The 26,858-nt window shown below is 44.8% G+C and overlaps 1 protein-coding gene across 1 annotated transcript; it reads left to right on the top strand.

Annotated features, from left to right (window-relative positions):
* The first annotated feature begins 314 nt into the window (after positions 1-314).
* Positions 315-26,858, top strand: LOC147889446 (proteasome subunit alpha type-5). Its single transcript, XM_087391476.1, has 9 exons — positions 315-467; positions 587-668; positions 1,217-1,297; positions 1,446-1,559; positions 1,798-1,899; positions 9,848-9,906; positions 18,031-18,133; positions 25,953-26,018; positions 26,346-26,858. Exons 1-9 carry the CDS (start codon positions 454-456, stop codon positions 26,436-26,438), a joined length of 714 nt encoding a protein of 237 aa, XP_087247602.1. The 5' UTR covers positions 315-453; the 3' UTR covers positions 26,439-26,858.

Raw genomic sequence — 26,858 nt, 5'->3', positions numbered from 1 at the left:
GGTTTAGAAAGAAGGGTAAAATGGTTAATCCTAGGTTAAAAACTTAACTAAGTGGTTGCATGTAGTGTGGGTGGGTGGGTTAGTTTAATTGTAAGCGGGGTTAGTTCTGGAGTCTGTCAGCAGTTGGGCATTGCCACTTCCATTTGAGAAAGTGGCCGGATCTGATGGCGGAGATTGATTTAATTTATGCTGACCTCGGGCCTTTGAGTGTTCTGGCTCTGGCGCGGGTTGTCGGCGCTTGGTGCGATTCGGGCGTCTAGGCAGAGCCTAGGTGGGTTGATGTGGCCCTTCCGTAGAAATTGAATGCTTGTCTTAAAGTCTTGAAGGGAAAGCAAAGAGAAGGTTTTTTGAGCAAGAAATAGGGAGCTTTTGCGTGTGACCCAAGACAAGCTCCCTTCCAACATTTCTTCTTCTCACCAAGTTTACAACCTATTCCAACAACGCATTGCCATCATGTTCCTCACCAGGTTAATGTCTCTTGCCGATCAGATCTTGCTTTCTTCGACTCCAGATTGAATATCATCCCTGCTTTTTCATTTTCCTGTTTTCCTAACCTGCATTCTTACCCCTTTTCCGGGATTTTCAGAAGCGAGTATGATCGAGGAGTGAACACTTTTTCCCCCGAAGGACGCCTTTTTCAAGTCGAATACGCCATTGAGGCGATTAAGGTTTAGACATTTTGCTTCTCGTTTGATTTTTTGGCTAGGTTTTACACTCTGGTTTGTCCTTGCGAGTGCGTCAGCTTCCCTTAGTACTAGGCTTGGCAGCTCACGTATATATTCTGATGGACCTTTTCGTATTTCTCTCGTTCTTTCGAGTCAAACGGATCAGGTGAATGAGTTTTATAGACGAGGGTTATCAAAAGTCAGATCAGAGACGTTCACTGATTTCTATATTTACATCCACTAAGTCAAGTAAAATCTCTAAAGCACGGGAATATGAAGCGCAAAGTTGTGTGACGGTTACACTTATACAAATCAGGAAGCGCGCCCACGTTAGTTTTGTTGAGGAATTTGACGTTGTTAGGGATTCCAAAAGATAGAAGCAAATGCTATTATGCCCACCGTGCCAGAGTTTGGATGATGTGGCAGGCTTGAGATTTGAAAACCTTATTTCTGTTCTCTTAGAGGTATTCTTCCTGAACTGAACAAAACCCTTAAATATATTGAAATGATACCTGAGCTGAGGTTTTCCAACGATTCTGGTTTGGATGCAGCTCGGATCAACCGCTGTTGGCTTGAAGACCAAGGAAGGAGTAGTCCTTGCGGTTGAGAAGCGGATCACATCACCTTTGCTGGTAATTTTGACTTTGTCTGCAACTTTGTTTTGTTGAATGCATATATTGGCAATTTTTCCCCCGTTTGTGATGTACCTGTATTTCGGTATGCTAGTGTTTCCCGTGCCTGTCTTATAGAGCTGATTTGGGTTTAGTAAAATGTATGCAGGAACCAACCAGTGTCGAGAAAATTATGGAAATAGACTCCCATATAGGGTGTGCTATGAGCGGGCTGACCGCAGATGCAAGAACTCTGGTAGAACATGCACGGGTTGAGACTCAGGTGGGCAGTTAATCTTTGACTGTTTCTTTTTAATAGTTGTAGTCTGCTTGCAGTAAGTGGGCATTTCTTGTAGAAGAGAAGCAGTTTTGGTTCTTTTTATATGTCATGTCCAGGTACTTCTAGTCGTCATGTGTCAGGCATTTGCCTATATATGTATTTGTACAGAGCTTGCTACAAGCTATTTTCTTTGCACTTTGTGGGTGCAACAATGCTCATGATGCATTTTACAATAATGCAGAACCACAGATTTTCTTATAATGAACCAATGGGAGTGGAGTCTATGACTCAGGCTTTGTGCGACCTTGCCTTACGTTTTGGAGAAGGTGATGACGAGTCAATGGTAGGTGGTTTTGACCATGTATAGTTGTTGGCATCTTTGTGTTGGTCTTGGTCATGGCATGTGGATTGTAATTAACTTCATGTGGTCCCTATGTCAAATAGATTGTTTTGAAGGCCTTATTGGAATTCAAGATGTGGATCTTCTTGCTGGCTGTCTCCAGCTGATGATGAATCCTCTCGTTGGTGTCACTTCTGCTATAGACACTTTTAATTTAGTCTATGGACTGGGCCACTATAGACCATGGCCATTTCCCTATCTCAGTCTATAGATCCACAGCAGCCACAAGGGCTGCTGTGTTGATCTGGATATTGCACAGGCGGATCTGGGTCTTACATTGTGGATCTCCAGCCGAGGTCCATGTGGCAGTCGGCCAGGCTGTCACATCAGCATGGGATTTAGGACAGGTCCATGCAGACCACATCGGTGGGCATGATAGCAGGCAAGGCAGCAGCAGCAGCAGCAGCAGCAGCCATGTCAGCAGTCTGCATCAGAAGCCATATCAGCATACGCTGATGTCAGCAGGATGGGCCCTAGGAGCAGGTTGGCCCCAGCAACATGGCCAATCAGCCAATTAGTATTAGGTTAGTATTATAATATATTAGTTGGAATTATGTCAAATTATAAGTAAATTTAAAACTGAAGGGAAGGTTAGGAAGAGAAGAACCACAGGGAGAGAGTGAGAAGACTCCAAACATGCGGGTGTCAAGTGATGAGCCACACCACAAACTCATAGGTTTTATTAGGATTAGGTGTTTCCCCCCTATGACTGTCTTAAGACAGTCATAGGTGTCATATCTTTAATAAAGGGGTGGCAATGTGCCTTTACCCCAACAACCTCCCACCTAAAGGCCAATGTGCCTAAAGGGGAGAAAAGAATAAAAAATTACAGCAATATACAGTTACTGTATACAAGACCATAAAATAAGAATGGTCTCATCCTATTCCCATGATGTGGCGGCAATGTGCAAACCGCTCTGTAGGCAAGCTCTTAGTGAGCAAATCTGCAGGATTATCATCAGTATGCACTTTCACAAGCTCAAGTCGCTTGTCTTCCAGTACCTCCCTGATGAAATGATATTTCACTTCTATGTGCTTGGTCTTCTGATGAAAGACCGGATTCTTGGCCAACATGATAGCACTCTGACTATCACAATGCAAAACTGGCATATCTCCTGTAATGCCCAAATCTCCCACCAGCCGAGTAAGCCATATTGCTTCCTTGCAAGCCTCAGTGGCTGCAACATATTCAGCTTCAGTAGTTGACAGTGCAACGCATTTCTGCAATCGAGACACCCATGATATAGCACCTCCTGCAAATGTGAAAATATAACCGGTAGTAGACTTCCGGTTATCTGCATTCCCTGCATAGTCTGAATCTGTAAAACCATGCACCAATGCATCCTGCCTACCATAGCATATGCACAAGTCTTTGGTACCCTTGAGATACCTCAAGACACCTTTCACTGCTTCCCAGTGCCGCTTGCCTGGATTTGCCATATACCTGCTGATGACTCCCACCGCAAAAGCAATATCCGGACGAGTGGCAACCATGGCATACATCAAAGAACCAACTGCAGATGCATACGGAACTTTGGCCATTTCAGCCTTATCATCATCTGATCTGGGGCTGTCCTTACTGCTGAGTTTTAAATGTGGAGGCATCGGGGTACTAATAGACTTCCCCCCCTCCATTTTAAATCTCTGCAGTACTTTGTCAATATACTCTTTCTGTGATAGAAACAAAAGTCCCTTGGACCTGTCACGAGTAATCCGCATGCCAAGAATATGATTTGCATCACCCAAGTCTTTCATGTCAAAAGACTTATGCAGTTGTTTCTTCAAAGTACTAATCTCCTGCTGAGATTTACTGGCAATCAGCATGTCATCCACATATAGAATGAGTAGCATCAAACTGCCATCCTTTGCCCGTTTGGTGTACAAGCAATGATCGGTCTCACACCTATGATACCCTTGGGACTGCATGAAGGCATCAAACTTCTTGTACCATTCTCTTGGCGCCTGCTTGAGTCCATACAAGCTCCTCTTGAGCTTACACACAAGCTGCTCTTTCCCTTTAACAGCATATCCCTCTGGCTGACTCATATAGATCTCATCATGGAGATCTCCGTGAAGAAAAGCAGTCTTCACATCCATCTGACATAAATCCATGTCCTCATGAGCAACAAGAGCTAACACTGCTCTCAAAGTAGTCATCTTGACTACAGGGGAAAAGATCTCATCAAAGTCAATACCTTTCTCCTGCTTAAATCCCTTGGCAACCAATCTGGCTTTATACCTTGGTAAAGCATTTGAATCCACTTTGACTTTGTAAACCCACTTGCATGGCAAAACCTTTCTGCCTGCAGGTAGCTGCACCAAGTCCCATGTATCATTGTGAAGTAGGGAGTCCATTTCAGATTGCATGGCTTTCTCCCACTTCCTTTTCTCTGTTCTTCCCATAGCTTCCTTGAAGTTGGAAGGCTCACCACAATCTGTCAGCATAATAAAATCAGCCACATTATTGGCTCCTGGAACAAACCTGGCAGGAGGCCGTTGTACACGGGTGCTACCTAACAAAATGTTCCGGATTAGGCTGCTGTCCAGCCTGTTCGTCATGCATGACGGGTGGCTGTACCACCATATCTGGCTGTTCTACAGCCCCATTCGCTGGCATATTCAGTGGTGCATCATTGGCAAAATTATCCGGCTGAATTTCAGCCTGTATACCCTCTTGAAAAGGGTTATTTGCAGCAGCCTGCTGCTGCATATAAATGGGCATTCTTTGCTGTCCAACATCATCATAAATAACCCTCCTGTATTCCACAGGTTGCACGGGTTCCTTGTGTACACTATCCTCTTTAAAGATGACATCATTGCTGCGTATAATCTTCCGTTTAACGGGATCCCATAACCTGTACCCCGTTTCACCTTCGTCACCATAACACATGAAGATGCATCTGAAAGACTTTGACTCCAGTTTGGTGCGCAGTTCTTTGCGTACATGAGCAAAGCACTCGCAGCCAAATACACGTAAGTGCTTATATGAGGGTGGCTTGCCAGACCACACCTCCTCTGGCACTTTCAACTCCAAAGCCTTGTTTGGCGACCTGTTAATAATGTGAAGTGCTGTTTGCACGGCTTCTGCCCAAAAGCCATGGGGTAATGCAGCATAAGACAACATAAATCGAACCTTCTCCTGAATACTTCGATTCATCCGCTCACTTACACCATTTTGAGATGCATTATGAGGGGCTGTGAGTTCCTGTTTGATGCCCTTAGCTTCGCAAAACTGCACAAAAGCATGTGACACATACTCACCCCCATTATCGGATCTGAGGCATTTCAGCCTGCGACCTGTCCGATTCTCAACCTGAGCGACAAACTTCTTGAAAGCATCTAAGGCATCGCTTTTATGCTTCAAGAAATAGACCCACACTTTGCGTGTGGCATCATCAATAAAAGTAATAAAATACTTTGCACCCCCTAGTGATAACTGTGGCATCTCACACAAATCAGTGTGCACTAGATCAAGCGGTGCTCTATTCTGGGGAGTTCTCCTCTTATGAGGAGTCACAGAATGCTTGCCAAATATGCAATGATCACAAGTAGGCAAATCTCAAAAAGAAAGAGACGGCAGATAACCCAAACGTGACAGTTCTTGCATTCCTTTAACAGACATGTGTCCCAACCGGCTATGCCACAATGAAACCTTTGGCAGCTCGGTTATGGCAACAACATGATTACCCACACTGGAAACATAAAGAGGGTACAAGGTATCACTCTTATAACCCTCGGCCACTGCAACCTGGCCATCAGTAATCACCCATTTGGAATCCCCAAATGTGGTGTGGTAACCACTGTCATCCAACAAACCAGTGCTAATCAGATTTTTCTTGATTTGCGGCACATGGCGAACACCATCAAGCATAAATGTGCGTCCATCAGGGAATACTATCTGTATACTGCCAATCCCTGCAATCTGACACGCATAGTTGTTCCCAAGATGAACAACTCCATGAGTACCTGTGTAGGAAGTAAACCACTCGCTATGAGGAGTAACATGAAAATAAGCACCTGAATCCAAGAGCCAGGTGTGCATGTCATGGCCATCAATAACCAATGTGTGTGCAATTACAGCAGAAGAACATAATACCTCATGTCTGTCACTATCACTGTCCTCTGCTGCAACATTCACTGCATCCAAGTCATCTACCTTGGCCTTGCCTTTGCCTTTGCTTCCACTGCCTGCATCCTTTGTTTCAGCCTTCTTGGCTTTCTGATCCCGTATGAACTTGAAGCACTTAGACTTCACATGTCCCTTCTTGCCACAATAAAAGCATTTAATATCCTTTTTACCACGGGATTGACTGCGGGATTTGGACTTACTAGTAGATCTCCCCTTCTGCTGAGTCCTGCCTCTATCCTGTACCTGCAAGGCATTTGAAGACTTGCTGCTCGCATTATTCTTCCTGCTCATCTCCTCCATAAGGAGAGAGCTCTCCACATCAGCATATATAAGAGTGACATTTGAATTAGACAGGGTGGTCTTGAAAGTGTCCCAACTCTCAGGGAGGGTACACAACAAGAAAGTAGCCTTGAACTCCTCATCAAGGTTCAACCCCTGTGCAATCAGCTGTGTAAAGATGGCATTGAACTCACTCAAGTGTGAGGTCATAGCTGTACCTTCCTTCATGCGAAGATCAACCAGCTTCTTCAACCAATACACCTTACTGGCTGAACTCTTTTGGGCATACAACTCTGCTAGCCTTTGCCATACACCATAAGAGGTCTTTTCAGCCTGAACATTGTACACAAGAGAATCACTGAGAGTAAGCATGATAGCAGCCCTCGCGGACAGATCTAGCTCCTCCCATTCATCATCTGACATCCCAGATGGCTTGACAACCTTCACCGTTATGGGCTTAGAAATCTTCTTAAGCAGAAGTACATTCAAACACTGTTCTGCCCATAATGCATAATTGTGTGCCCTTCCAACTTCTTTATGTTCAGAATTGATGATTCACTTCCCCCTGATGCCATATTAGATAAGGAAAGTACCTGACTCCCTGTAAGTCAAAAAGGACTGAATAAAATTCTGATTTCTCAGAAAAAACCTGCTCTATCAAGAGCCAGGAGCACTCACAATAGTGCTGTTTTTTACTGTCAGAAAATCTGCAGCAAAACAGAAAATTTCTCTCCAGTTACTGTACCTTTTGACACACTGTACCGTGCTCAAATAGACATAAAAACAGTAATTTCAGAATGCTGCAGCTGCTCCACAAGTGCTTTAACAGTGCATCATCAGCTGACAAGGCACAAAAAGACTGAAGTCCTGATCACTTCTCCCACCTCAGATGAGGTATTGCACTGATTTAATATGCTTAAACCACTTGGCATACACTGTTTTGTTCACTGAAAAAAAAAAGGCTCCAGACACTTCAGCCTGTCACAAACCTGCAACAGAAAATGGGACAAATCCCAAGCAATCACCCTTCTACCAAGGGGATAAAAGGCATCTGAAGGTCTCAGACAGTAACCCAAGTGCTCTCAAGCAAAATCTGGGCAAAAGCCCCTTGATCTGACACCTGAACCAAGTGAAGAACACCTCAACACTGAGGTAGCATACAAAATGTAGCGCTCTCCTGGCACTTTTCACCTGACAATGCAATGCATAAACAGCCCTGTGTGCACAATAACAACACAGATCCCAACGTACAGACACTGAAGAGAAAATCTTTTGAGCACTGTCAACGATGGACAGTTAGGGACCGAGTAAACTCGATGCGCCCTGGCCAAGCGTGGCTCAACTGAGATTTTCAAAAGGTGTCGTACACAAAATGTGACCTGCAAGAAATGTCACTGAGTACACTGCGGAAACAAGACTAATGTGGACTCCCTGGTGGCTCCACACTGCCTCAAGGCATACACTGCATAAGCTTCCAGGTAAAAGCCCTTTGATAATGTCACCCAAAAGCTGAGATTTCACTCAGCAAAAGCAGAAAAGTCCTCTGCAAGATCAAGGCATTACCTTCCCAAAACAAGATAACTGTGCAATCAACACACTGTGGTACTGGTCACCTCAAGAACGAGGGAGATGAAGGTACTTGCTGTACTTTCAAAAAACACAGTTTTGAGAACTGAAAAATGATCCTAAATGAAAGAGCAGAGTGCTCTTTCTCCTTCTCTTTTTCTCCCAAAAAAAAACTGATGTACCTGCTGTACTTTTGTACCAGTGTACTTGTGCAGAGTACCTGTGTACCTGTTGTACCTCTGCAGGGTACAGATAAAAAAGAAAGGTTTCGAAAAAAAAACTTTCTTGACGCAGATCCCTGACGAAGGAGAAAAAACGCCCCTCCCTGTCGCAGTCCGTACGGTACAGTCGACAGTACGGTGTCCGTACGCCTGTACGGACGGCCGTACGTCCGTACGACTGTACGGCGCGAGTCCGCGCGATGCCCAGATGCTGCCCACGAGTGCGCTACTCGGCGCCGCCTTGCTGCAGCCCGCGATGCGCCGCCCTGCTGCAGCTGTCCCGCGCCGCCCTGCTGCAGCTGCCTGCGCTGCTTGCTCTATGTCAAGGGGGCACAAGCCCCGAGGGAGGTAGAGGTAGAGGGAGCTGGTAGGCAGGGGTAGGGAGGAAGTGAGGCTCTGATACCAGTTGAAAGGGAAGGTTAGGAAGAGAAGAACCACAGGGAGAGAGTGAGAAGACTCCAAACATGCGGGTGTGAAGTGATGAGCCACACCACAAACTCATAGGTTTTATTAGGATTAGGTTTTTCCCCCCTATGACTGTCTTAAGACAGTCATAGGTGTCATATCTTTAATAAAGGGGTGGCAATGTGCCTTTACCCCAACAAAAACTATATTAAAATATATTTAACATATATTTAAATCACTTAGTAAGGATTAGAATATAAGTATTTAACATACATAGAAGTCCCTAATAAATTACTTACTAAGTATAAGTGGCCAGTCAGCATCCAATTCATGGGCAAGGAGAATATCATAGAAAGCTTTAACTGGAGCTTTATGGCACATCAGAGTAGTTATGCATGCACCAAATGAACTACGTCAGCAGAATGTTCCGCCACCAACGTTCAGGACTTCATTATTAAGGAAGCTTACTACAAGGAAACATGCAGATCTGAAAAAGTATGTACAGCCATGTAGACAGCAAAAATAAGATGTAAATATAATGTTCCAAATAGGGCAATCTTCCTGTGCCGCTCATAGCTGTGCTATGTCAAGTACCAAACTGCTGCTCCTACATTCTGCCTTTCCTCCTGGTCTGCCATGCGCTCTCTTTACGAGCTGCAGTGGCTTGCTGATCGGGGGGATGAAGGCCTGTTACCCTAGTTATAAGGTATGGCCTAAAGGCTGGAGAGGGTGCAGGTTGGCCCTTTACCAGGATTGCTCTGCCTTTCACCCAGCTCACATGTCTGGGTTTATGATGCTGGCTACTTGGCAGCCTATTTGCTGCCCACATGGCAGTCCATGCAGACCTTAGATCTGCACCCCTGCTCTCAGGTCTGCCCATGTGGCTCCTAGATCTTGTGCCCAGATGGCAGCGTAGTGAAGCCCTATCATGTTGCAGCTGTCATGCCATTTTGCCCTCCTTCTATGGGGCTCATAGGTGGGGCACTGACCCTTTCTATTCCAGCAGAGTGAAAGCTAGATTAGGTGCTATTTGATGAAGAAATGTGACGAGTTTAGACTTGTAAATGGTAATGAGACCTTACTAACAAGGTGCTAAATGGCTTTTCTAACTAATTTGAAAAGTTAAAAATCACAAGCTTTTTTTTGTATTTTTCTGTTTCTTTTTTATTAGTGTATTTCCCAGGTAAGGGAACATAGGTGATGCATTACAATGGATTACTTGTTTTTTCCAAGTAGCAATGGGGTGGATTCTTTGGTCTTTTGAAGTGAGTTTGCTTTTGTTCTAATGCAGTCACGACCTTTTGGAGTTTCGCTTCTTATTGCGGGTTATGATGAGAATGGACCTTGTTTGTAAGTTTTCACACTATCTACTTTTAGCCTTATTTAAGAATGGGAAGCTGGAATTACTGCTTGTGTTACTTACATTATTTTTTAATTGCTTTCATTTTTAAAGAATGCTTTATGATTGTGATTTTGCAGCAAACATTAGGATAGTTCAATCACGAGTAATGGTCTTGAATTCACCTCGTAGACTTTGTACCTCATCCTCCAAGCCACCAAAGACTAGTGTCATACAAACCACGGAGCACACTTTGCAATCTTGTATGCATATTGATATTATGATTGGATGGAGGGATTTTGGTCTTTGCAAGACTATTGAGCCTTTGTATGGTTGTAATTCCTCATTGAGGAATCCATCCCATGCTCTGGCATAACTCACCAAGAAACTTACAATGTTTTGGTTGATACTCTACTGAAAATGTTGAGAATCCTTTGAACATAGGAATTCGTGATTGTGGGACCTTCTTAGAGTATCGTAGCGAGGAAACCTTGGTTGATGCTCTATTGTGGGTTGTGGGACCTTTGTAGAGCTCATAGCAAGGAAACCTCTACAAAAATTAGTGAACAATGCATGAAATATAAATCAAATGTAGCATTTAAATTGCCCATGAGACTCCGTGGGTCTTTAGAAACCCAATATAGCTGCTTATGCTTGGGCTATGAGGATGACATAAGTGTTGCTTTGCTTGCTAAGTTTGTCTTCCTTTTTTTTTTCAAAAAGTTTTTGTTACCTCTTTTTTTCTCTCTTTCACTTTCTCTGTTATTTTCTGTGTAGATTTTTGGACTTTAGAACAACAAAAAATCTAAATTTGTATGATTGGATATATTCTAGTCTTACAAAGGAATATGTATAAAGGCATTTAGATTGATGTTAGAGTTACTTTAGGGGGTACAAGAGTAGGTAGTTGCTTAGGTGGAGCCACCTTCATGATAGGCTTCCTATGCTATCTTCAATAGGTCCCCCCCACTGTGCGGTTGTTAGGAATGTTCATCAGGTAGCCTAGATCAGTTACTTTAGACCACATATTAACACTTTACACAGTTGCTTTAGAATGGTAAGTGGACTTTTCATGGATGTTACCCAAGCAAGCTCAGCTCGTAGGCAATCAGTATGGGAAATTCCTAGTATGGGTAGACTCTAAATGGCTTGTCAATAAATAGTACTTTAAGTAGGGGAAGCCTAAAGTTGCCACGTGGCATCCTAGGTTGGCTATCCCATAAGCATAGGTGTACCTTTTCTTGGCCTATACATATAAAAGTTGTACTTAGCATTCATCTTTCACATCTATTCATGAAATGCAAACTATCACACATTCATTACTAGCTGAGCCTCCATGCTCTTGGCTATTTTGAATCATAATCAACTAGGACTCACTATCCTAGCCTAGCTTGTGGTTTTGTGCAGCTCCTCACAAGCTGAAGTCTCACTTGTGTTTCTCACAAGCTGAAGACTCACATGTGTTTCCATGTACTTTGATGGTTAATAGTAGATTTGCAAGATGAGATCCCACTGTGCTCATAGGATGACTAGTTCCATTTCTGGATGGGATGTAGAACCTTACTAGAAGGCGAGTATGTGAGTAGATGGGGTAAGTTGTCAGTAGGGCAGATCCTTGGGCTCTTGGAGTTGCATGTGAGTGGGTCTTCTTGTTGGAGTCGAGTAGGAGTCGTATTATAGCAATCTGCCTAAGATTTCGTGAGGACCTTATTAGGAGAAGCACCCCTTCTAGAAGGACTTCCCTTGCACCAGTTCCCAAAGTCAATGCGCTTTCTACCAAACTGCGGACAAACTACAAAATTCACTAACATATGTTCTATGAAGCCTATATAAAAGCGATCCATAGAAGCATCGTTCTTCTCTCTATCTTGTCTACTAGATGATGCATGTTGTAATCTTTGTTACCTCAACTACTTGTGCTGAAGTGTGAGGCTGAATTGTATTTAGGATGACTTCTTTGAACGCAACCAGCTTCTTGAATGATGTCATTCATTGCCAACTAGGATGTGTGTTGGTTTGGCTCTGGTGATGGCACATCAAACATCATGCTGAATACCATATCGTAGAGCTCAAGCATAGCATGTTCTGGTGAAATCAGTGTAGGCAAGCCACGATTAGAGAACTATGCCTAGGTAACTTGTGGCATCAATGGAGTTGGAGCTAATTGGCGCAGCCCATTGCCACGTAGGTCAAACATGAACAAGTAGGTAAGGCTTACCCATAGAGGTGGGTAACAAGTAGTAAGGAAGGGACTATTCGTTCTTCTAGGGGATAGACAACCAATGTAGGTTGGCCCTCCAGGTTTGTCCCAACTAAACTACAGCAGGAGCCTTCCAGGAGGGTTCTTCTCGCCTATTGTAGTATTGGTCCAGCATCACCTTTGTGACTCTCAGCCAGCAATAATTATTGGTTCAAGTAGGCCAATAGCAGCAATTATCTCGCCACACTCACGTTCGTTTGTGGGCATGCATATAGACATAAAAAACATACACACATACATACATACACATATGCGCACATCATTTACAGACATTCTTCAAGACATACTTACCTTATACCTCATTGATATGATATGATACAAATATGCACACTACATATACATACATCCATTAAATATGTGTGAGTGCAGTACATCCACGTTATAGTACAAAGTAAGCTTTGATGATGTGGATGGGGATATCTAAAGGTGTTGCCCCTCCAAAGCTTTGAAGGTCAATGACTGCCTATCCAGTAGACCTACCTCCACATTCAGTGTAAACTCCCTTTTTAGATGATGATCTAGCTCCCATCACTCCCACTCTACCAAAGGATCTCATGCTTGATTAACAGTAGCCTCTGGAAGAACATAATCTTTTGGACAGCAAGAACAGGGACACTAGGATAGACTTTTTGTGAGAAGTGCAGCGGAAATAGAGAGAGAGAGAGAGAGAGAGAGAGAGAGAGAGAGAGAGAGAGAGAGAGATAGAGCATGCCTCACACGCACCACACTGAGAGGGAGAGGGAAACATAGAAAACTGCAAGTGGATCTCAGGGAAAACCCCCAGAACTGCAGGGGAAACCTCCGCTGTATAGATGTACAAGAGTGGTACAAGTGCTCAACTGCTGCACCTTGAGTGTGGAAGTCCGGCTCCACACAGGGGCCGACCAGCATGAGTGACCGGACCCAGCTCTAGGGCTGCCCACAGCCCTATAAAGGTGGCTCACTCCCCAACCTATGGGGGGTTGCAAACAGCCAAGGTGGCTGACCTGCAGGTCGGGCCACCCCCTGTTCCACAGCCCTCATCTAGGGCTCATAAGGGGCATCTATATGTGGCAGCACAATAGGGCAGATCTGCCCATATAGCCCCACACCCCTCCCAAGAACCTCCATGGCCATCGTGGCAATACATGGACCAGCAAAGGGCACTGGAAAGCTACACAGTCCTACTCTCACGGGGGTGGGCACACCCACAACATAGGCCCTCACTGATCTACCCTAGGTGACATCAGGAGATGTTGACCTCTAACACCCCCTCTCAGCTCTTGAATGCAATAGAGACGCCAGGGAGTTGGGTGTGCCGTTGGAACAACTGGAGGAATCCATCGTGTGATACTCCATTGCTGAAGACTGCCACAGGTACTATTGAAGAAGCCCCCTCTTGGTGCGAACCACCTCAGCACGAACTCTGGAAACGTGGAACTGTTGCTCCCAGGCCACAGGTGCTAGGTACGTTCCTCTGGTTTGGTAATGGTACATTGGATCATTTGGTACAATAATAAAAAATCCAACTGATACTGCCACTGGTGCAAGGTCTTCTTCCATGCATGGGCACCAGAGCTAGAGAGCCCCCTCTGAAGCCCAAACTGGTACACAGTCGCCAGATTGATGAACTTCAGTACTCCAATGACAACTGACATATAATAGCTCACAAGGATCGATCAGGCAATTTGTTGACTCATCCGGATCTCCAGCAGCATTAGACAATAGCTGCAGCAGGACACTAGGAGATCCCCTTTGGATCTCCCAGGTCATGACGTCCAAACAGAATACAAAATGGTAACATACAGCCACTTGAGTTAGTGGGAACAACTCCTTGTGGCTTGAGGTCCTACTTGAAAGCCTGCCTCGATAAACGACTCCTTCCCTTTGCACCTGATTGGTAGGTCTTGTCGCCACAAACAAGCAAGCAATCCTCCATCAGGATTTGGAAAGCTAGTTGGTAGTGCCTTCCCTGTAACACTCTTGGCCAACTGGCTATTGGCCCTCTCAAAGTTCCTTTGGGGACACTGCCGCTAATATTGACCTTTCCGCCCACATTAGCTACACGTACGGGATGCCTTGAGTGATTCTCGTTCCTCAGTTGTCAATTGCTTTTTGCCTTTCTGCTCAATTGCTAAAGCCTCAAGATGACTCTCATAGGTACGATCTACAAATCACTCCTCCTGGTCAAAGCACCATTGGGACCAATTCCTCCTAGGTCAACTCATTCATCCTACCATTGGTGATCAAGGACGAATAAAAGGCCCCATACTCAAGAGGATAATTGGGATACCAGAGTTATGGCCATGTCCTCGGACGATATCCACTTCCCCGCGTGGAGGATCTCTTGCTGAAGTTCGTGTAACTTGTTGATGTCGTTCCGCATCAATGAAGATACTTAGGATCCAACCACCACACAGGGAAATCCTCTTCATGGGAGAGGTTCGATTATACATGGACTCTTGGCCACTGTCATGTGCTTCACATGATTAATCACTTGATGAGTACAGTTAAGGAAAATGAATGATCTTACCCTTGCATTGACATGGTCCCAAAGCTGAGATAGAGTCTTGGCCTCCTTCTGTGCCAGGATGCCAAGGTTTGGTGCAAGGGGATCTGGTCGGCCAACACCTATCAAGATGAAATCTGCCAAGTCATATGACTATAACACAGACTCCATCATCACCCGCCAGACAACGTAATTGAGCCTATCTAACTGCCGGTCAATCGGGTATGTGGGCAACACTAGAATTCTAGTCTTGTTCTCTGCCATCTCGGACAAAATCGCCATGTCGAAGTGAAGAGGAAGCTGAACTGAAAGAGAATGTAGCGGGAGATAGACTATCCTCACTCTCTCTCTTGCTCAATACTAACTGCAACTGCAAGATGATGCACTCAATACACAAAGTGATGCTGTGGATGTGAGTGAGAGAATCAGAGGCAGAGAATGTAATGGACCCCCAAAGAGGAAGTAGATACATGGCTGAAACCCTCACTGCAAAACTGGAAGACTAGACTACCTAGAGGAGGTGAATCCTTAGTAGATCCCTGAAGAGGCTAAGGCTACCCTGCTGGTCTGCTGTGAGGAGGCCTGGGCTCTTCCTTGAAGAGGCTAAGTACCCTGCTGGTCTGCTGTGAGGAGGCCTGGGCTCTGCTGCTCTAAAGCCTTGAAGGCTTGAGGAGTGGATGAAGAATGAGGGCCAAAGGCTGCCCTTTTATAGGCTGTTAGGCCAGCCTGGCCGACTTGGTCAATGCCGTCCGTTGACCTGGTCGGTCAAAAAAGCCAACTTTGACCAAAAAAAAAGTCAGCTCTGTTTTTAAACCTGCGATGACGTGGTGTTGACTGTCTGCTGACTCTGTGCTGATTGCTGATTGCGCAGGGCTGCCTGCATGGCTGCGTGGGTGCCTGTGTGGCCGTTGACTTGGTTGCCTGCATTGGCACTAGCTAGCATGGCCACAGGCTTGTGGATGCCCGTGACAGAGAAGGTGGATGCGATAGAAGGGAACAAAAGGTTGAAGAAATGAGAGGGCTGGGGAAGAGGATAAGGGGCTGGGGAAGAGGATAAGGGGCTGACAACCTAATGTACCTTCACACCTCTCTATCCGTCCCTCGGGAACACATCCTCTCTGATCTGAAAACACCCTTCAAAGTCACCCTTTGCTGGACACCCGAACAGTTCGCTCCTCGAGTCTCAAGCCAACCGTGGCTCTGATACCATGTGAGGAAATGGAGAGAGAGAGAGAGAGAGAGAGAGAGAGAGAGAGAGAGAGAGAGAGAGATCTAATCTTACAAATTAAAATTTTATAGAACAAGCAAAAGAACAAAGAGATTTAAAAAAAAAAATGCGTAAATGAGAAAAAAGAAGAAGAAGAAAAAGAACTAAGTTAGAAAAGCTTACAACAGGTTGAGTGGAGCCGTTCCCAATCACATCGGCCAGCTTCAACAATTACGATACCTATATCTCAATAACAATATGCCCACTGGATTCATTCCCGAAACTCTGAGCTGGTGCTTCAGACTCACTGATTTGGATCTCTCTTCCAACTCCTCACACGAAGCATCCCCACACTTGTGTTCTCATCAGCACCCAAGCATAAGCTGCCATCTGGGTTCAAAAGATTATGGAATCTCTTGGGTAAATCCACTGCTTACTAGCTTTGAAATTGTAACCATACAACAGTAACTTTGAAAGCAAAAAGAAAGAAACGAGCAGAGAGCATGCCTCACACACACCACACTGAGAGGGAGAGTGAAAACAGAGAAAACTGCAAGTGGATCTCAGGGAAGACCCCCAGAGCTGCAGGGGAAACCTCTACTGTATAGATGCACAAGAGCAGTACAAGAGGTGTTCAACTGCTGCACCCTGAGTGTGGAAGTCCTGCTCTACACACCTGCTCCAAGTGATAGAAAACAAGGGAAAGGAGGGCCTATATATAGGCAGCCCCCCCCCCCCGACCCCCTGCTGTAGGGCCGACCAGCATGAGTGGGCCGACCCAGCTCTAGGGCTGCCCACAGCGGGCTCACCCGCCAGCATAGAGGGGGATGCAAACAACCAAGGTGGCTGACCTGCAGTTCGGTCCCCCCCCTGCTCCACAGCCCTCATCTAGGCTATAAGGGCAGACCCATGGCAGCACAACAGGGCAGATCTGCCCATACAGCCCCACACCCCTCCCGGGAACCTCCATGGTCATCGTGGCAAAGCATGGACCAGCAAAGGGCACTGGAAAGCTACACAGTCCTACTCTCACGGGGGCGGGCACAACCACAACACAGGCCCTCAGTCATCTACCCTAGGTGACATCAGGAGATGTTGACCTCTTTTAACCTCTCTATGTGGTGGACCCAAAGGGCCAGCTTCCTTTAAAGGCAAAGTGGATGTATTTACTTAAGCTTATCTTTTCATTTGATTGAGGCTGTGGGCAATCATAACAAGAAGCTAGACAATCACAAGCATGTAAAATTCAGCTTTTGAGTTCCCATCCAATTTAATTGGATAACTATTATTGTTTTCAATGGCCTCTAGAATGTAAAAGGGGCATAGCTTGGCCAAATGAATGGATTCACGTCTGCATCAGCTAATAAAACCTTGGAAGTCATAATCCTTTTTTCCTTCTTGTCATGTTGCATGTTTCGACTTCTTGGTGAAAGGGTGCTATATGGTTGGTCCTTTATGGGCATCTTACAATTTCTTGTAAGAGTGCTGCAGAAGCCTATGCTTAGATCAAAACTTTTGCATTGGAAAATATTGGGAAACTAATCCCTTACTCAAGGAGTTTCTACTATTGAATTGACCTTCTATGGAGTTTTTACCATTAAATGACATTTTATAGGTAATTGGTCTATTACATGCTGGTGCTTAGGATGGTTGGGCACTGAGACTAACATAGCAAGATCCTGGGCTCTCTATGTGTAAGGGTGGTATTGTGCTATTCATTCTTTTTTTGTTCTGAGGGCATCTTTAGGGAATGCATATTTCAACCTCATGATTTGTGGAATCTTAAAGTTTGCACTAAGGAGCAATGTACAACTACATCTGCAATTCTAAATACATTGGCAATCATAAATATATTTGCAATGATTTGATCATGTACATGGATAAAATCTTTGTGGTTGATCTTGTGGGTGGCATATAGCCCTGTTTCTTGTCTGGTATTCTGGTATACCACCTTTCCTGCTTATTTAGGTCAAGTGTTTTAAGTTTTGAGGTGGGTTACGCCTCAAGTCATAATTATCTATAAGAGGTGTCGTCAGATTTCCATCTTTGTGTTTTATGTCTAGTGTTCTATTGCTTAACACATCCTTTCACAATGCAAATAAGTATGCGCACCTTTCGTTTTGGGTAAAAAGTACACGGGGCAGCTTGAAGAGAAGACTCCATTGGCCTTGCTTATGCAGGTACCATACCGATCCTTCTGGGACATTTTGGCAATGCAATGCAAAGGCCATAGGCTCTGGTTCAGAAGGGGCTGACACCTCGCTCCAAGAACATTATAATAAGGTATTTCTATCTTGTTTGGATTCTTCATCATTGCTGTTGTTTTTATCTGTTTTCTAATGTTGTTGATAACGATCTGGGACATCACCCCTGTTTGTTAACACCATTTCTCAACCTCTTTGCTTCATGTGTAACAACACAAAAATTACTATACAACTGTGTATGAGCTTGAAGCTTGGTACTCACTACTTCATGTGAGATGGTTACATGAACCGGTGATCCGGTGACTCAAATGAAGAAGTTGATTTCAAGCTTGATGTCCAAGAAAATCAGGTATTAGTCAATAATACGAACATTCAGGCAAGGTGTCTGAAGCTACCGTAACAGCTCGATAGATACACAAGTATTTAAGAGAGACCCACCATCTTCATATGGTCAGGAACCTGCTTTAAAATGCATTAATGTACAAGTTCATTTATCTAGAGCTAGGAAAATCCACATCTTGGTGCTAGGAAGTTTACCTTCTTTTCCAACTTCTCCACACCACCGATGATGACGGAAGCGTTGAAGTATAGGTGCCCAACCCATAAGCCCTCAAATGAGGATAGGTCAGGGGCTTGACACGTGTATTAGTTGCATCCTTCGGGGGATGGGCTGAGGCTGCCATGTGGGCAGCAAGATGGCTGCCAAAAGGACGGCAGACAGAGATCCTTCTTAGTATTGATTTGGGGCAGCCACATGGGCTGCCACAGCGTGGCAGCAGCAGCAGTGATGGTATTTGGCCCACACAGGAACATGGTCGGCAGCAGCAGAAGCAGGATCAGTACCGCGGATACAGCAGGTGCAGGAGGTGCAAGGGCTGCCAGAGGTGGTCAGCAAGGTCAGCTGTAACAGGCATAAGGGCTAAGAGTCTCTCTCACCAAGCTATTACTGTCTTGGCTGAGCTCAGAAGTGTGGAAATGCTAACTGAAAGAGAGAGAGAGAAACTGAAGCATATTGTGTTGGGGTAAAGGCACATTGCCACCCCTTTATTAAAGATATGACACCTATGACTGTCTTAAGACAGTCATAGGGGTAAAACCTAATCCTAATAAAACTAATGAGTTTGTGGTGTGGCGCATCACTTCACACCCGCACATTTGGAGTCCTCTCTCTTTCTCACTCTCTCACTCTTGCTCTTCTTCCCCCTTCAGATCCTTCAACTAGTATCAGAGCCTACCTCTCCTACTCTCCCAACTCCACTCCCTACCCTAGCCTAACCACCCCCTCAACGAACTCCTCAACCTAGCATCTGCAGCAGGGCCAGGTGGCGCTGAACAGCGCCAGCAGCTGCAACAGCAGCTGCTAGCTGCTACAGCTGCGAGCAGGCAGGGCGGCAGCGCATCGAGCAGGCAGGGCGGCGGTGCATCGCGCAGGGCAGGGCGGCGCAGCAGCGCGCCACTTCGCAGGGGGCAGCGCATCGCGCAGGCGCAGGCTCCTTTTGCGCGCCGTACATTAGTACGTTGGCCGTACATCCGTACGGACGGCCCTGTGCCGTACAGTACAGACTACCGTACTGAGCAGGGAGCTGCTTCCGATTTTTGCAGCAGGGAGGTACATTTTTTTTCGGGATCTGTGTCAGAGGATACTTTTCTCCTTGGATCTGGCTTTTGCACAGGTACAGCAAGTACGAAAGTACAACAGGTACAATTTTTGTTTGGGGAAGAAAGAGAGGAGAAAGAACTCTGCTCTTCATTCCTCTTGATTCAGGATCATCTTTCAGTTCACAGAACTGTGTTTTCTTGAAAGTACAGCAAGTACCTTCATTTACCTCGTGCTTGAGGAAAAGAGAACCACAGTGTGGTTGATTGCACAGTTATTTTGTTCTGGGAAGGTAATGCCTTGATTTTGCAAGAGGACATATGCTTTTAGTGGGTTTGAATCTCAGTTTACAGGTGAGCAGATCATAGGGCTTTTGCCCGGCAGGTGATGCTTTGTATGCCTTGAGGCAGTGTGGTGCCAAAGAGCACACATTTGTCTTGATTTCCGCAGTGTCGAGGTGACATTTTCTTGCAGGTCACATTTCTTGTGCAACACTCAGAGAACCTCAGTTGAGCCACGCTTGGCCAGGGCGCATCGAGTTTACTCGGTCCCTAACTGTCCATCGTTGACAGTGCTCAAAAGGTTCCTCATTGAGTGTTTGTACGTTGGGATCTGTGTATGTCATTTCTACATAGGGCAGTATATGCATTACACTGTTGGATGATTTTGTCAGAGAGATTTTCACATTGCATGCTACCTCAGTGTTGAGGTGTTCTTCACTTGGTTCAGGTGTCAGATCAAGGGGCTTTTGCCCAGACTTTGTTTGATAGCACTTGGGTTACCGACCGAGATCTTCAGATGCATTTTATTCCCTTGGTATAAGGGTGATTGCTTGGGATTTATCCCATTTTCTGTTGCAGGTTTTGTGACAGGCTGAAGTGTCATTTTTTTTTGGGTGTTTGCCAAGTGGTTTATGCATATTAACTCAGTGCAATACCTCATCTGAGGTGGGAGAAGTGATCAGTACAGCCAGTACAGCAGTGTTTACAGCAGTGTTTGTGCCTTGTCAGCTGATTATGCACTGTTAAGCACTTGTTGAGCAGCTGCAGCATTCTGAAATTACTGTTTATGCCTCTTTGAGCATGGTACAGTGTGTCAGAAGGTACAGTATTTGCAGGGTCATTTACTGTTTTGCTGCAGATTTTCCTGACAGTAAAAAACAGCACTATTGTGAGTGCTCCTGGCTCTTAATAGAGCAGGTTTTTTCTGAGAAATCAGAATTTTTATTCAGTCTTTTTACTTCTAGTGAGTCAGATACTTTCCTTATCTGATATGGCATCAGGGGGAAGTGATTCTTCAATTCTGAACATATAGAAACTGGAAGGAGCACACAATTATGCATTATGGGCACAACAGTGCTTGAATGTACTTCTATTAAAGAAGATTTCTAAGCCCATAGGGGTGAAGGGTGTCAAGCCATCTGACATGGCAGCTGATGACTGGGAAGAGCTTGATTTGTCCGCAAGGGCAGCTATCATGCTCACTATTTCTGACACTCTTGTGTTCAATGTTCAGGCTGAAAAGACCTCTTATGGTCTATGGCACAGACTAGAAGAATTGTATGCTCAAAAGAGTTCAGCCAGTAAGGTTTATTGGTTGAAGAAGTTGGTTGATCTTCGCATGAAGGAAGGTACACTTATGACCTCACACTTGAGTGAGTTCAATGCTATCTTTACACAGCTTATTGCACAGGGACTGAACCTTGATGAGGAGTTCAAGGCTACTTTCTTGTTGTGTACCCTCCCTGAGAGTTGGGACACTTTCAAGACCACCCTGTCTAATTCGAATGTCACTCTGATGTATGCTGATGTAGAGAGCTCTCTCCTTATGGAGGAGATGAGCAGGAAGAATAATGCGAGCAGCAAGTCTTCAAATGTCTTGCAAGTACAGGATAGAGGCAGGACTCAGCAGAAGGGGAGATCTGCTAGTAAGTCCAAATCCCGCAGTCAGTCCCGTGGCAAAAAGGACATTGAATGCTTTTATTGTGGCAAGAAGGGACATGTGAAGTCTAAGTGCTTCAAGTTCATACGGGATCAGAAAGCCAAGAAGGCTGAAACAAAGGATGCAAGCAGTGGAAGCAAAGGCAAGGCCAAGGCAGATGACTTGGATGCAGTGAATGTTGCAGCAGAGGATAGTGACAGTGACATACTTGATGTTTTATGCTCTTCTGCTGTAATAGCACATGCTTTGGTTATTGATGGCCATGACATGCACACCTGGCTCTTGGATTCAGGTGCTTCTTTTCATGTTACTCCTCATAGGGAGTGGTTTACTTCCTACACAGGTACTCATGGAGTTGTTCATCTTGGGAACAACTATGCATGTCAGATTGCAGGGATTGGCAGTATACAGATAGTATTTTCATGCTTGATGGTGTCCGCCATGTGCCGCAAATCAAGAAAAATCTGATTAGCACTGGCTTATTGGATGACAGTGGTTACCACACCACATTTGGGGATTCCAAATGGGTGATTACTGATGGCCAGGCTGTAGTGGCTGAGGGTTTTAAGAGTGATACCTTGTACCCTCTTTATGTTTTCAGTGTGGGTAATCATGTTGTTGCCATAACCGAGCTGCCAAAGGTTTCATTGTGGCATAGCCGGTTGGGACACATGTCTGTTAAAGGAATGCAAGAACTGTCACGTTTGGGTTATCTGCCGTCTCTTTCTTTTTCAGATTTGCCTACTTGTGATCATTGCATATTTGGCAAGCATTCTGTGACTCCTCATAGGAGGAGAACTCCCTAGAATAGAGCACCACTTGATCTAGTGCACACTGATTTGTGTGAGATGCCACAGTTATCACTAGGGGGTGCAAAATATTTTATTACTTTCATTGATGATGCCACACGCAAAGTGTGGGTCTATTTCTTGAAGCATAAGGGCGATGCCTTAGATGCTTTCAAGAAGTTTGTCGCTCAGGTGGAGAATCGGACAGGTCTCAGGCTGAAATGCCTCAGATCCGATAATGGGGGTGAGTATGTGTCACATGCTTTTGTGCAGTTTTGCGAAGCTAAGGGCATCAAACAGGAACTCACAGCTCCTCATAATGCATCTCAAAATGGTGCAAGTGAGCGGATGAATCGAACTATTCAGGAGAAGGTTCGATGTATGTTGTCTTATGCTGCATTACCCCATGGCTTTTGGACAGAAGCCGTGCAAACAGCAGTTCACATTATTAACAGGTCGCCAAACAAGGCTTTGGAGTTGAAAGTGCCAGAGGAGGTGTGGTCTGGCAAGCCACCTTCATATAAGCACTTACGTGTATTTGGCTGCGAGTGCTTTGCTCATGTACGCAAAGAACTGCGCACCAAACTGGATCCAAAGTCTATCAGATGCATCTTTATGGGTTATGGTGACGAAGGTGAAATGGGGTACAGGTTATGGGATCCCGTTAAACGGAAGATTATACGCAGCAATGATGTCATCTTTAAAGAGGATAGTGTACACAAGGAACCCGTGCAACCTGTGGAATACAGGAGGGTTATTTATGATGATGTTGGACAGCAAAGAATGCCCATTTATATGCAGCAGCAGACTGCTGCAGATAACCCTGTTCAAGAGGGTATACAGGCTGAAAATCAGCCAGATAATTTTGCCAATGATGCACCACTGGATATGCCAGCAGATGGGGCTGTAGAACAGCCAGATATGGTGGTACAGCCACCCGTCATGCATGAAGAACAGGCTGGACAGCAGCCTAATCCGGAACATTTTGTTAGGAGGAGCACCTGTGTACAACGGCCTCCTGCCAGGTTTGTTCCAGGAGCCAATAATGTGGCTGATTTTATCATGCTGACAGAATGTGGTGAGCCTTCCAGCTTCAAGGAAGCTATGGGAAGAACAGAGAAAAAGAAGTGGGAGAAAGCCATGCAGTTAGAAATGGACTCCCTACTTCAAAATGATACATGGGACTTGGTGCAGTTACCTGCAGGCAGAAAGGTTTTGCCATGCAAGTGGGTTTACAAAGTCAAAGTGGATTCAAATGCTTTACCGAGGTTTAAGGCCAGATTGGTTGCCAAGGGAATAAAGCAGGAGAAGGGCATTGACTTTGATGAGATCTTTTCCCCTGTAGTCAAGATGACTACTTTGAGAGCAGTGTTAGCTCTTGTTGCTCATGAGGACATGGATTTATGTCAGATGGATGTGAAGACAGCTTTTCTTCACGGAGATCTGCATGATGAGATCTATATGAGTCAGCCAGAGGGATATGCTGTTAAAGGGAAAGAGCAGCTTGTGTGTAAGCTCAAGAGAAGCTTGTATGGACTCAAGCAGGCGCCAAGAGAATGGTACAAGAAGTTTGATGCCTTCATGCAGTCCCAAGGGTATCATAGGTGTGAGACCGATCATTGCTTGTACACCAAACGGGCAAAGGATGGCAGTTTGATGCTACTCATTCTATATGTGGATGACATTCTTATTGCCAGTAAATCTCAGCATGAGATTAGTGCTTTGAAGAAACAACTGCATAAGTCTTTTGACATGAAAGACTTGGGTGATGCAAATCATATTCTTGGCATGCGGATTACTCGTGACAGGTCCAAGGGACTTTTGTTTCTGTCACAGAAGGAGTACATTGACAAAGTACTGCAGCGGTTTAAAATGGAGGGGGGGAAGTCTATTAGTACCCCGATGCCTCCACATTTAAAACTCAGCAGTAAGGACAGCCCCAGATCAGATGATGATAAGGCTGAAATGGCCAAAGTTCCGTATGCATCTGCAGTTGGTTCTTTGATGTATGCCATGGTTGCCACTCGTCCGGATATTGCTTTTGCGGTGGGAGTCATCAGCAGGTATATGGCAAATCCAGGCAAGCGGCACTGGGAAGCAGTGAAAGGTGTCTTGAGGTATCTCAAGGGTACTAAAGACTTGTGCATATGCTATGGTAGGCAAGATGCATTGGTGCATGGTTTTACAGATTCAGACTATGCAGGGAATGTAGATAACCGGAAGTCTACTACCGGTTATATTTTCACATTTGCAGGAGGTGCTATATCATGGGTGTCTCGGTTGCAGAAATGCGTTGCACTGTCAACTACTGAAGCTGAATATGTTGCAGCCACTGAGGCTTGCAAGGAAGCAATATGGCTTACTCGGCTGGTGGGAGATTTGGGCATTACAGGAGATATGCCAGTTTTGCATTGTGATAGTCAGAGTGCTATCATGTTGGCAAAGAATCCGGTCTTTCATCAGAAGACCAAGTACATAGAAGTGAAATATCATTTCATCAGGGAGGTACTGGAAGACAAGCGACTTGAGCTTGTGAAAGTGCATACTGATGATAATCCTGCAGATTTGCTCACTAAGAGCTTGCCTACAGAACGGCTTGCACATTGCCGCCACATCATGGGATTAGGATGAGACCATTCTTATTTTATGGTCTTGTATACAGTAACTGTATATTGCTGTAATTTTTATTCTTTTCTCCCCTTTAGGCATATTGGCCTTTAGGTGGGAGGTTGTTGGGGTAAAGGCACATTGCCACCCCTTTATTAAAGATATGACACCTATGACTGTCTTAAGACAGTCATAGGGGGTAAAACCTAATCCTAATAAAACTAATGTGTTTGTGGTGTGGCTCATCACTTCACACCCGCACATTTGGAGTCCTCTCTCTTTCTCACTCTCTCACTCTTGCTCTTCTTCCCCCTTCAGATCCTTGATATTGAATAGACATGAAGTCATACACTGATTGTTGTTGATATCGGCTCTTCCAAATCATGATAATAAAGTAAACAAAAGAAGGAAAAGGTATCTTACATGTCCTCTATCATCGAAGGGCATGTAGGAAGCAGCTAAGGTGAGGGGGTTGGTGATGGAATTAGAATGTAGACAATAAGCTTGCTCTATGTCTTGTAGACCTTTACACGTCTTCGACAAAGTGACATTGGGTTGACATTTGTCCCATAGATAACAGGTGGTTGTGCTTTCTTACCTTTGCTTCAATGTGCAAGCATTTGGCACTATACCTGCCAGTCATAGTTTGTCTTTGAGATGATTCGGCATTATTACTAAGGAATTCAGTTATATAACTACAATCAGTGTTTTAGTTTCACCTCCACCTGTTTGTCTTTTGTATCCTCTATGCCCAAAGATTCTGAGTTCACCTTTCTAAGATTTCAGTACCCTTCTTGAAAGGTTGAGTAGTCACTTCAGGCACCCTTCTTTACGGAGAGTGTCCCTTGTGGAAAGGAAATTATCCTTTTTATGAGCTTTCTTCTTCTGAATAAGGTTCTTCTGAATAAGGACCATAGATGGTGCAATCCTCACTGAATGGTGCTTAATTGTGTCTATAATAATAGGATATGACGTTGGAGGAAGCTGAGACACTAGCACTTTCAACTTTGAAGCAAGTGATGGAGGAAAAGGTATGGTAATGCTACTGTTATACCTAGGCTCATTTTGTGATGTCAATGAAGAACGCTATTTTCTCATCTGTGAGATTTCTGTAGATGCAAGTCAGTCTTAAGTCCCCGCCCCCACCCCAAGCCTGTTGGCATCAGTAAATAAGAAGTCACTCTTAAGTTTGTTTCCCCCCCCCCCCCCCCCCCCCTGTTGGCATCAGTAAATAAGATCAATTTTACTCTAAAATCATAATGTTGAGAAGTGTGCAGCATCACCCTACGTTTTTTTGGCCTATGTTTCGCAAGGGTTGTTTTTGGGTTGATCATAAATCTGATGTGATATGATGTCAGGTGACTGCTTCTAACGTTGACATTGCAAAGGTTGCACCCACATATCATTTGTATACTCCAAGTGAGGTTGAGGCTGTCATTGCTCGCTTATGATGCCAGTCTGCAAGTGGCAAAAACAGTTTTGCAGAGTTAAGGCTGATTGCACTTCTCAAATGAAATAATGTTAAGGATTTTGGTAAAGCAAGCTGTTTTGGGAGCTTTATAGCTGTGAGCAGCACATGGCAATGCAGGTTAATTATTTCTAGAGTAGGATGTCTAGGACAAGCATTACCGCTTTTCATTTGAAGGACAGATTTTTGGCTTCTGTCTCTGGCTGAAAATGATTTCAGACAACTGGGGGTTCGAATTCTTTAATTGGGGAGTTGTGTGTGCATGGCTTTAACTTGGAAGTACAGTGGCACACTCATTTCGACAAAGCAGGTTGCGGCGGATCCATACCTTTCAAAATAGATGCTATGGTTCCAATTGCTGAATTTGAATTGAATCTGTCTGTATTACTAACAAAAAGATGAA

Source organism: Dipteris shenzhenensis, chromosome 20 (assembly GCF_047967505.1).
Source record: "Dipteris shenzhenensis isolate YYH24624 ecotype China chromosome 20, Dip_SZ_1.0, whole genome shotgun sequence".
NCBI lineage: Eukaryota > Viridiplantae > Streptophyta > Polypodiopsida > Gleicheniales > Dipteridaceae > Dipteris > Dipteris shenzhenensis.
This window is presented reverse-complemented; position numbering and strand designations above follow the sequence as displayed.

Coding starts and splice junctions, on each gene's coding strand:
- LOC147889446 (XM_087391476.1), top strand. Junction 1,560..1,797: donor ATGCACGGGTTGAGACTCAG/GTGGGCAGTTAA, acceptor ACAATAATGCAG/AACCACAGATTTTCTTATAA. Junction 9,907..18,030: donor GATGAGAATGGACCTTGTTT/GTAAGTTTTCAC, acceptor TTGCTTATGCAG/GTACCATACCGATCCTTCTG.